Source organism: Gymnoscopelus microlampas, assembly GCF_963454915.1.
Source record: "Gymnoscopelus microlampas genome assembly, chromosome: 18".
In the NCBI taxonomy this organism is placed as follows: Eukaryota; Metazoa; Chordata; class Actinopteri; order Myctophiformes; family Myctophidae; genus Gymnoscopelus; species Gymnoscopelus microlampas.
Genome location: NC_139955.1, coordinates 47,992,780 through 48,005,454, shown reverse-complemented (window position 1 = coordinate 48,005,454; position 12,675 = coordinate 47,992,780). Strand labels below are relative to the sequence as shown.

The 12,675-nt window shown below is 39.0% G+C and overlaps 1 protein-coding gene across 1 annotated transcript in view; it reads left to right on the top strand.

Moving 5' to 3' along the window:
- The first annotated feature begins 1,778 nt into the window (after positions 1-1,778).
- Positions 1,779-12,675, top strand: part of LOC311065465 (alpha-1,3-mannosyl-glycoprotein 4-beta-N-acetylglucosaminyltransferase B) — a 48,632-nt gene continuing 37,735 nt past the window's right edge. Inside the window, exon 1 of the mRNA XM_084085828.1 lies at positions 1,779-2,019. Coding sequence (XP_083941954.1) covers positions 1,929-2,019 — 91 coding nt within the window. The 5' untranslated portion in view covers positions 1,779-1,928. The remainder of the gene's footprint in view (positions 2,020-12,675) is intronic.

Genomic DNA, 12,675 nt, shown 5'->3' with positions numbered 1-12,675 from the left:
ATTTAGTAAGACATGAGAACAGTACATGACAGTACATAACAGTACATGGAAGTACAAATTCGCAATACAAGGTCTACTAAACTGGATAGCTCATTAAGCACTTAGCTTGTTTAAGATGAGATCCCCATGCACACAAATCATGTTGACATATAAGAGACAGACAGATATACACACTACTATACAGAATGTCATACAATCAGTTTACAGGTTACTGGTATGAAGGGTGAAAAATATGTACCAAAAAAAAAAAAAAAAAGAGGGGGGGGGGGGGTAGGTTAGGTTAGGACATGGGGTAGGTTAGGACTTGGACAGGGGCCATTTTTGAAATCTAGAACATTGATTCATAATAAATGATCAAACACTGAATGTGTTTCTCAGGAAAATGAGACTTTTCTCTTGTCTGTGACGCTCACTGTAATGTCACTCACATAGAGGCATTCAGGAATAGACTCTATGCACAGCAGCCATATTGGAAAGAATTGGGCCTCTTCCTTACTTCCTTCACAGGTGTTACCAATTATAGTAATTAAGGCTCTGTTCCATTTAGCATAGTTAATTTCAGGGACACCCATAACTCAGAGAGTGTACACATGGAACCAGATGGACCCTTACAAACTGATTTTGATATATTAAACTATATTAACTGGGCTGGAAAGTGCAAAACAACATCTCTGTTAGCACGGAATTCGATAGGCATTATTTTTCGGTGTAATATCGACCCTATTAGCTCCTATTATCTTCATTAAAAGGCCAAGTGATATTTTTTGGGTGAAATCACTTCCAATTTCACTTGTTTAACCTGCAGCCTGTGTGGGTTCTCTCTCCTGATTGGATACAATTGGTATCCTCACCTGAACATGTATTTTCTGTTTAATAAAGACTAAGAGCTTAATATATACATGGAGACTCCAGACCGACCGACCCCCCCCCCCCCCCCCCCCAAACCCACCCCCCACTTTGAGATAAAGTGCTGTAAATAATAATGGGTTTGCCGAGAGTATAAAACAACGCCCTCTGGCGGCACGGGCTTCTATAGGTGTTGTTTTTTGGTGTAGCATGAGTCTCTCCCGTCCTCTGCATTACCAAAGCAAGTGTCAAACCATAAACAATTTAAGAACAAAATAATGGTAAATAATGTACGGTTGGTGTGGTTACAGAATTGTGTAAACGGAGCTTTATGGCACGTTGCAACTTGGGGAAAAACTGGCTTCACAACAAAACCAATGTTAATTTACTGTTATAAAGTTATATACATGTTGGCAAGGCTAGCTTTGTGTGAAGCCTTTGGAGACAAATGGCAGCAATCTTTCAGGAAGCTGCAGTCACTTTTGGGACAAATAGCAGCATTTTCCCAAAAACTATTTAAAATAGTATCCAAAAAGCCTCATATTTCAAATGTGTTTGAAGGTAGTATATCTCGGTTTATACAATGGTAAACGATGGATTCGCCAAAACATGGAAAAACGATAAAATCTGGCGGCACGGAATTCGATAGGTTTTGTTTTTCGGTGTAACAGCATGCCATGCACAGACCCCTATCTGCCGTTCTCTTCGTGAACAGCAGGCGTCGCTGTTTGACCGCAGTCAGTGCAGCAGGCAGCGTGGTCACCTGTAGGAGGAACGGCTTTGTAACTGTCAACTAATGACAGGAGGAAGTGTGACTGTGTACCTGTTTGATGTGTGTGTGTGTGTGTGTGTGTGTGTGTGTGTGTGTGTGTGTGTGTGTGTGTGTGTGTGTGTGTGTGTGTGTGTGTGTGTGTGTGTGTGTGTGTGTGTGTGTGTGTGTGTGTGTGTGTGTGTGTGTGTGTCACTGACTGCATGGGGACTCATATAACACAGTGTGTCTGCTCATTACATCCACATGGTTAATGGTTAATGGTACATATGGTTTAATTCAGTGTAATGTCCTTTAATGTGATCTGAATGAAATGCGGCTCCATGCTGTCAGACTGGGATGTTGTTGTTTGGCTCTAGTGTCGTTCCTGTCTCTCACCTGGTTCACCTCTGTTCATAATGAAGGTAATTATCGTTATTATTGCTTCACCTCTGTTCCTAATGAAGGTAAGTTCATCATTATTTCATTCATATTTAACTCTTGAGAGTGTACACATGGAACCAAATGGTTCCATTTGTACACTTGTATAAATTGAACACTGGTTTTTATTTATTATCTTATTTATTGTCTTAAGTGGCCAGCTCTGGACACTTGTTTGTTGTGAGAAGTTGATTTAGTAGCTGTGTGTGTGTGTGTGTGTGTGTGTGTGTGTGTGTGTGTGTGTGTGTGTGTGTGTGTGTGTATATATATATATATATATATATATATATATATATATATATATATATATATATATATATATATATATATATATATATATATATATATGTATGTATATATATGTATATATGTATGTATATATATGTGTGTGTGTGTGTGTGTGTGTGTGTATATATATATATTTACTCAAGTACTGTACTTAAGTAAAATTTTTTGGTATTTTAACTTTACTGGAGTATTATTTCTAATGTACTGCACTACATCTCAGACAAATATTATACTTTTACTCCACTACAATTATTTGAAAACTTTAGTTACTTTGAATTTCGTGATTATTTTGATTAAAACATACATTACCCACTTTCACCCTATTTCGGTCATTTGGAAATAGCCGATCTACAAGCTCACAATGCGTCGCATCTTGACGCATTGTGAGCTTGTAGATCGGCTATTTTAAAACTATTTTAATACATGTTATACGCTTGAGAACTGTCTGTCTCTCCCTCTCCTGTCCTTTTCATGTACTTTAGTGATATGCTTGAACTCTTCCTAGAGGCTGTAGGCTCCATCATTTAGAACGTTGGTTTTCAAAGTGGGGTCCGAGGACCCCCAGGGGTCCTTAAGGGGGGTCCCCAGCTAAATGACGGATAGTTAGGAACCAAATGGACCCTCATGGGTCTGTAACTCTGAGAGTGTACAAATGGAACCAAATGGTCCATTTGGTTCCATTTGTACACTCTCAGAGTTACATTAACATTGATTTTACAATATAAATTGGGCCAGTGATAGAAATGCCTTCAAATGGGGGTCCGTAGCCCTAATGCATGTCAAACTGGGGGTCCTTGAAATTAAAATGGTTGAGAATCAATGCTAGAGCCGTAAAAAAAATTCTCTTATGGGGGTCCCTGGCTTATCTTTTCAAATGGGGGTTTGCGGGCTAATAAGTGTCAATTTGGGGGTCCTTGACATGAAACAGTTTGAGAACCACTGATTTAGAAGATACTGTGAGGTTGTTTACATAAAGCAGACTCTACTGTGACAGCTAGTGGTGTATATGACATACCAAGGGTTAAGGTTTTTACTTTTTATTGTTTTTATTCTTATTATCCTATCAGTATAAAACTACAGACTCTTGTTTTTCCACTCTTTCTTTTTTGTTCTTCACTTGTTTTTTATTATTATCATTATAGTATTATTATTACTTGTATGCTATAGACCACCGAAGTCCTGACGTCACTCGTTCATCCCCAGGTTCATAAAGTAATGTCTCTATGGAGAATAACATTGGGTCATCATAGAATCTTCTCATATAAGAATTATTGTCCAAAAATAAACAAACTGTCTTGGCGATATTGTCAGGGAGGAGATTCTGTATCGTTTATGATAGTCAGTCACTTATATTTGATATACAGTCTGTTTCTGGTGAAAATTTTACTAATTCGGCTGAAGTAACATTATTGTTTTCTCACCGTCAGTTGATGCTTCATATCCATAAGAGTCAAACCGCAATATTAAATACGTCTATGGGGATTCAGAATAGGGGTGGAAAACCGCAAACCAGGTAGACAAACAAAGGATGTGTAAATTACATCAGACTTCGGTGCTCTATTGCGTTGTCTGAAGGAAGCCGAACAAAAATAAGATTGAGGCAAAAAAGATAATGTACATGATGTGTGATTAATGAAGGGCATGATAGGATTGTAATTGAATGCAGTGTCACAATAGTTTAATGTGAAGGCACCTGACTTTGTTCAGACGTGAGCTAACTTTTAGGTTGGAGGGGGTCCTAGGCTGTGGATGGAGGGTTTCTATGGATTATGATTGTGGAGTGTTATTATAGTTGTCAATTATTGAAATCCCAAACATGGAATATACTTGGACCATGGTGCCACATTTTTAATTAAGATTTATTTATTTATTTTATTTAAGATTTGAGTTACAAGCTCATAGCGCGGCACTCGGTGGTGCGCTATGAGCTTGTATATCTGCTATTTTTGAATAGCCAAAGTATAAAAGGTTAAAGTGGTTACGAATACAATTATTGTGATTCTATATTAACACATTTTGCTGGGGACCCCCTGGAACCCCCCCAAGGACCCCCGGGGGTCCCCGGACCCCACTTTGAGAACCAACGTTCTATCTAAAGTATAGCTACCACTTTAACCCTCACATCCCAATTTCGAGCATGTCATTATATGCTAAACAGATAAGAACATTACTGCTCTACAAGCTCACAACATGCTGTGATGTCTTGTGATTGATTGATGTGGATAATAATAATCCAGCTTGTAGATCGGCTTTCCCCCCCAAATCATATTTTTATTTATTTTGATGTGGCTTGGCTTGTTTCAAACGTGTAGCGCTGTGGAATAGAGTAGACAATATGGCACATCAGGATTCCAGTATCATATATTTAGGGCTAGACCTATGGGATTCTGGTAATATTACCTTTTTTTTAAAGCACATTTTGCTATTTTCACAGAATTGAGGCAGTTATTAGCAATCGTTTCGTTTAGCTTAGTCTTGTTTTCTTCACCTGATGCAATTGTGTGTACAGAACAGGTACCATGTGCAATAGGCCTACTAAAAATCTCCTGCAACTCATGTAATGAGCATGTTACTTTACGAGTCGCCAAAGTTATTCAAACGCATTTTTATTTGTTTCTACATTATAATGAAGAAAATATACAGGCTATATCTAGATTTATTTTTCAAAATAAAAAATGTGCCACGGACATACAGTAGGCATGTCTGTCCGTGTACGGACATGCTGATGACCCCTGAAAATATGTTTTAATCAGTGGTGGAAAGCAATACAAGAACGCTCGCCCCAAAACACGCTCGCCCCGGGCCAAATCCGGCGACCCCGGAACGGTCGCCACCAAGTATTCCTAAACATAACCTCAGTAAAACATTTTTTATTTTATTTAGTATAAATCTTTATTGGAGATTAACAATAACAATACAGCTCTCCATAGATGTTTTCTTTCTTTTTTAAACAAGACATTGACAACAAAATGAAACACAACATCACAAGATAAAAATAAAATGACAGTAAACAATAACACAAAGAAAAAACTGAACAAAACACTTAACATGACTCCCACCACCCACTTATCTAACCCTTACAGTACATGCCTTAAGAAATGAATAAACAATAAAACAGATCCATCATCTTAACTTCTCCAAGCATTAGGATTAACCTCAGTAAAACTATGTCTAAACCTAACCTTATTCCTAAACGTAACCTCAGTAAAACTATGTCTAAACCTAACCTTATTCCTAACCTTAACCTCAGTAAAACTATGTCTAAACCTAACCTTATTCCTAACCTTAACCTCAGTAAAACTATACCTAAACCTAACCTTAACCTCAGTAAAACTATGTCTAAACCTAACCTTATTCCTAACCTTAACCTCAGTAAAACAATACCTAAACCTAACCTTATTCCTATAACCTTAACCTTAGTAAAACTATGTCTAAACCTAACCTTATTCCTAACCTTAACCTCAGTAAAACTATGTCTAAACCTAACCTTATTCCTAAACTTAACCTCAGTAAAACTATGTCTAAACCTAACCTTATTCCTAAACGTAACCTCTGTAAAACTATGTCTAAACCTAATCTTATTCCTAACCTTAACCTCAGTAAAACTATGCCTAAACCTAACCTTATTCCTAAACTTAACCTCAGTAAAACTATGTCTAAACCTAACCTTATTCCTAACCTTAACCTCAGTAAAACTATGCCTAAACCTAACCTTATTCCTAAACTTAACCTCAGTAAAACTATGTCTAAACCTAACCTTATTCCTAAACGTAACCTCTGTAAAACTATGTCTAAACCTAATCTTATTCCTAACCTTAACCTCAGTAAAACTATGTCTAAATCTAACCTTTTACTTAACTGGAGCATTTCCAATTGTCTCTACTTTTACTTCTACTCCACTACATCTCATGCACCTGTTTGCACCAAGATAAAACTCAACCTTGAACCTTGATATTCAGATAAACTCATGTTGGTATTATTTAATCAAACGATAATGTTGCAATAATAATGTTGGCAGCAGCAAGCAGAGGCTTGGGAGGAAGAGCAGTAGGTTGGCTTATAATAAGCAGACTTGGCAACAGCATCATGGCTCAGAACAGTGGCAGTTCTAGCTTGTATATGTGGTGCCTTTGGCGACCCGACACGTTGTGAGCTTGTAGATCAGCTATTTTTGGCTAATGTTCCCCTATGAATATGGACGCTGGGGTTCAAGTGGTTAATATAACTGTACTTTGGGGCATTTATAGTGAGCTCATAGTGCTTTGAGCTTGTATATCTGCTAATTTTGTTTTAAATCGTGAAAATGTGTGCAAAATCTTTGAATATGTTTTTTAAAGCGAACATTTGTAACTCAAATCTTTGCTTCTGGGGGATTCTATAAATGTCTTCTAAATCCTAACAGGGGTTTTAATTATTTTTATTATCTTTTTTGATCTCTGAAGTTGCCTAGAATCCCTTTAAATAGACTTAAACGTGTGTGTGGGCAGGGGTGATGGTCTCCATAAGATGAATCTGAGGCCGGAGCACACATGTTTGACATTTCAAATCCGTTTCAATATGCAAATAACTCAACCTGTATTGTTTATTGATAGAAGGATGCATTCCAGATAATTGAAATGCTGCATTCATCCCTATGTACAGTATGTGCAGAAACCGGTTTAATAGTTTCATGGTAAAGCAAAGTAGAACATGACGCGAACATGCGTGCACAATGCACATTACATTTCTTTGATAAGACTTTCAGAAGTCCTCTCTCTCTCTCTCTCTCTCTCTGTCTGTCTGTCTGTCTGTCTGTCTGTCTGTGTCTCTCTCTCTCTGCCAGGAGATTATGAAACACCTACTCAGATAACGCCCGATACAAATTAATTAATATTAATATATAATAATTGTGTTTTAAATGTTCTAGCCTTGACTACCATGCAGTCTTATGCTAACGTTAAAATGTAAATTAGATAACATTTTATTTAGACAGATGCCAGGTCATTGTTGACCTGGCATCCTAAGTGTGTGTATAGTTTCAATGTACATAATGTATTTATTTTTTGATATTATTATAATGTTTAGACTGATGATAGGTTATTGGTTTATCTATGATCCTAGATTACTGAGGCACTACACTGTCTCTATGCATTTGATGTATTACCTCGTGTTTATCTTGCTTACTGTAAATCACGTCTGCTAAATGCCTAAACTGTAAATTGGCTTTTGTAATTTACACAATGTCCTAGTTATTTGTGTTTGTGAAATAGCCTTATTTATTATTAAATACTAGGCTGTGTGGGGGGGGCGGGAACACCAGGTAAAATGCTGCCTAGGGCAGTGTGTGTGTGTGTGTGTGTGTGTGTGTGTGTGTGTGTGTGTGTGTGTGTGTGTGTGTGTGTGTGTGTGTGTGTGTGTGTGTGTGTGTGTGTGTGTGTGTGTGTGTGTGTGTGTGTGTGTGTGTGTGTTACGTGACCACAAAAGTACAGCGTGTTTTTCAGATCACACGTGTCTTTAGATCAGACGGGACAGAGCACAGGTTCAGTGTTTACCAGGCATCCAAGTTTCTTGACTTTTTACGGAACTACATTGTTCTCTCTGCTTTCTATTTATGTGACTATTTACCTTGTTGTTTATTCACTAGAGCAAGGGCTCCAAACTTTTGAGTCTGTGACCCCCCCAAATAATCTTATTTGAAGTGGGGACCCCCCAAAAATAATCATATTTGAACTGGGGACCCCCCAAAATAATCTTATTTGAACTGGGGACCCCCCAAAATAATCATTTTTGAACTGGGGACCCCACAAAATAATCTTATTTGAACTGGGGACCCCCCAAAATAATCTTATTTGAAGTGGGGACCCCCCAAAAAAAATCTTATTTGAACTGGGGACCCCCCAAAATAATCATATTTGAACTGGGGACCCCACAAAATAATCTTATTTGAACTGGGGACCCCCCAAAATAATCATATTTGAAGTGGGGACCCCCCAAAATAATCATATTTGAAGTGGGGACCCCCCACCCTGACAGGCACAATTGTAGGAGTTGAGGCATTACATTTAGTTTGACTCTGTTCCACAGATAAATATGGTGAAAATAGCAGATCTACAACACCGAAAATAGCATAACAAAATAGCGGATCTACAACGCCTCGCAATGCGAGGCGTTGTGAGCTTGTAGATCTGCTATTTTCACCATATTTATCTCTTTCTTATATTATTTGACAATTTGACCAGTTTTTATAGTATCGTTTGTTGTTTACTTTAGATATTTTTTGGGGGGGGGGGGGTATTAAAAAGGTCTTAAAGGGTCTACACCATGAATTTTAACTTTTTCTTCATTTTTGTGTGTTTTTGGTCTCCCCCACCTCTCTTCTGTTCCAACAAATACCCGACTTCGAGCATGCAGGCTTTCATAGGCTATCTGTGTTTTTTATGTAAATTGGTCTGAAAACAGTCCGTCAGATTTGTTCCCCCACCCTACGTCACGTCTGGGAACAATTCCTCCCGTTTTTCAGTTCTAACCAAAAAAAAAATCCAAAAAGAAAAAAAATTTTTTTTTTTTTTCATTTTTTTTTTTTTTTTAATTTTTTCTTATTTTTTTTTTTTACTTTTTCCACACAGAACCAGGACATAACATGCATACAAACTGGCTCAATAGCGCCCCGTGCCAAACAGGACAATGTGGTATTGCAGGTGAAAGTGCTTTATAAGCCAGAGAGAAGTTAGTTGGAATGAGTATATCTGAGGCTTGATTTAGGCTCAAACCTTTTGAAAAACGTTTGAGGGACATAAACAATATGATATCAAATATTATTATTATTTTTTAAATTCATGGTGTAGCTCCTTTAAAGGTCCTTCATTTGTCACTTCACTGTCATCATGCTTGTAACTTGTGGTTGTGGATAAGATCACATGTATTCTATGTAAACCTTTCATCTCTCTGTCTCCTCAGTGTCATTGTAAGCTTGTGTAACAGACCATTACAAACAAGTGACACACACATTCTGTTCATTCTCTATATTCCATACATTCTGTACAAAAGCCTGCTACACCGGTCTGTAGAGATGTGCATTGGCACTGCCCTGAGCAGGGGTGTAGTGGCGGGGGGGACGCGGGGCAGCGGCGCTCTCTCACTTCTCTAACTGCTGGAAAAAAATATTTTTTTATTATGATTTTTTTTTGGGGGCTGGGCGGGCGTGGGGGGGGCTATCGCACGGGGGGGCTTCAGAGGTGCGCTCCCCCACTTCCAAAATTAGCACTACAACACTGAGCGCCCTCACCATTCAGTTCGGTTACGATTCACCATGCAGGTAACGATTCGCTTCCATTATGATTAACACTGTGTAATAATTAGATTCGACGATGCATCACACTTTTCTGTATTACTGCACAACATGGCAGCCATTTCATCAGTCCATACAAGCAGTCAGATATACTGAACAACTGGGGCGTCGTTACGCGGGGGCTTCGGTGGCTATAGCCACCAATGTTTTATCCAAAGCCACCAATAAATAAATACAAATTTAATTATATATCTATAACCCTAACCTAACCCTACCCCTAACCCTAAAACCGAAATAAAGTAACAAAAAACGAGGAAAAAAGTACCCAAATCCGCAAAAAATGTTTTTCCGCGAAAACACATGCACGCGCGTGCATGTGTTTTTGTGTCCGTTGCCTGGGGGGCTAAGCCCCCAACCTAGTAGAGACCTAGCAACGCGTCTGCTGAAGAACATATCAATCTGGCTGCTCTCTGTGCAATTAGCAATATGATGAATTGTTTTCAAAAAATATATATATATTAAATTAAACACCGCCTACCATGTGAAGGGAAGAGGTGTGAAAAGTAGCCGTTACCCTGACCGGTACCAGGTCTCTCACACACACACACACACACACACACACACACACACACACACACACACACACACACACAGACACAGACACACACCATGCTGTGGTTGACACACAGGCTGTAACCAGACCTGCTCTGGGGCAGTTACCAAGCAGTGGTGTAAAGTAACTAAGTACATTTACTTCATACTAATTGTTATACTTTTACTCCACTACAGTTATTTGAAAACTTACTTAGTTACTATACTTTGTAGATTTTGATTATTATTACAAAACATACATTAGCCACGTCAGCCCTACATACATTTCGGCCATTTCAAAATAGCAGATTTTTTTTTTCTTCAGATCTACAAGCTCGTCGCGATGCGACGCATCGTGAGCTTGTAGATCTGCTATTGTCAAAAGATTTTTATACATTTGAAAAGTTGTGAAATGGGACATTCTGCACTCTGAGTACTCTCTACTTTCGGTACTTTAAGTACATTTTGATACCAATACTTTTGTACTAGTAATATTTGAATTCCGGACTTTTACTTGTAACAGAGTATTTCTACATTGCAGTATTGATACTTAAGTAAACCATTGTAGTACTTTTTCCCTCCGCTGATAAACGGTAACAGTCAAAACAGTTTTGTGTCTTTTCAGGTTTCACGCGTATCCTTGTCCAGGTGGCGCCTGGCGTGTCTCACCCCTCTCTGGCGTGTCTCACCCCTCTCTCTCTGTACCAAACAATAGACAGTGGAGAGCTGATCCTCCGGCTTTGAACAGCCGTGTGCCAGTCAGCCTCATGAAGTAATGCATTCCTGCTGCATTTAGAGCTTCTTTAATAAACCGCTCACAAAATGTAAGGAAACTTGAATTTGGGCCATTATATCTCCCCTTTACTAATACCAATCAGTAAAGTGTTATATATCATTTTTATCGTTGATTAGTCTCCTTTACAATGAGGTACAGCTTGTAAGCACCGGGCATTCATGGAATGAGCAACACAGGCAAACGTGTGGGTAGCGCCGAGCAAAAATGTGCCAAAATCACCCAATATGCTTTCGCTGGTAATCGCTCTTGTTTTGAGCGACCTGCCAGCACACACCTGCTGAGAGGTGGGTTCTGCAACTTTACGTTCTGCAACATGGGTTCTGCAACTTTGTTGAGTTTGTGTATGCTTCAAGCAGTAACACTGCCCCCATAGAAAGTTGCCACATTTGTCCCTTCAGGATAAGGCCTGTGCAATAGGGCAAGTGAAGCTGGTGTTCCGTTACGCAGATTACACATTATTTGATCTTAGCCCTGGTACCATTTGCAGGCAGGTGTGTGCCAGTCAAAGGTGTGTGACTGGCACCTGAGCATGGGCCCTGCAACTTTGACATCTGTCTTTGGTACCGTTGTGCATACAGTATCTTGCCTGTAAATCTATGGTTCCTCAGTGAAGCAAGGGGTCTGGGTTGTTGTCTTCCTTGTTGACTTCACCAGTCTCACAGAACTTAGTCCTAAATTTGGAAATGGTACCAGGGCTAACACCAAATAATGCTGTCACTCTGCATAACGGAACACCAGCTTCACTTGCCCTGTTGCACGGGCCTTATCCTGACAAAAGTGGCATCTTTCCATGGGGGCAGTGTTGCTGCTTGGAGCATACACAAACTCAACATAGTTGCAGAACCCATGTTCAGGTGCCAGTCACTCACCTGTGAGGCAGTCACACACCTGAAGCCCATTGAATGTCATGAATCTCACGACATTGAATGTCAGCAGAAAAGTCTAACAGGCCATTTTGGCACATTTTTGCTTGGCGCTACCCACACGTTTGCCTGTGTTGCTCATTCCATGAATGCCCGATGCTTACAAGCTGTACCTCCTTGTAACGGTGACTAATCACCGATAAAAATGATATACAACACTTTACTGATTGGTATTAGTAAAGGGGAGATATAATGGCCCAAATTCAAGTTTCCTTACATTTTGTGAGCGGTTTACATTAAAGTCCGGGGACGCATCTGTGTCATTTTAGATGTTTAGCTATTACCATTATTTTATACTTTGGCTATTCAAAAATAGCAGATCTATCGCGCTACGAGCTTGTAGATCTGCTATATTTGAAAAATCTTTTTGAATATATTTATATTATAACTCAAATCTTTGCTTCTGGGGGAATTCTACAGATGTCTTCTAAATCCTAACAGTTTTTTTTGAAAAAAACGTATGTTGCTATAATATCAGTGTTTCTCAAACTGTTTTCATGTCAAGGACCCCCAAAATGATATGTATTTGGCCGCGGACCCCCATCTCAAAATAGTTGTTGCAGGGACCCCCCCAGAAGCAAAGATTTGAGTAAAAAATGTATATATATATAATTTGATTTGCACACACTTTCATGATTTATTTCCAAAAATATCAGATTTACAAGCTCGTAGCGCTCTGAGCTTGTAGATCTGCTATTTTTGAATAGCCAAAGAAATCTAAAAATGACACGGATGCGCTCCCGCCCGGTCTTAATGGGTTAATTAATACATGATC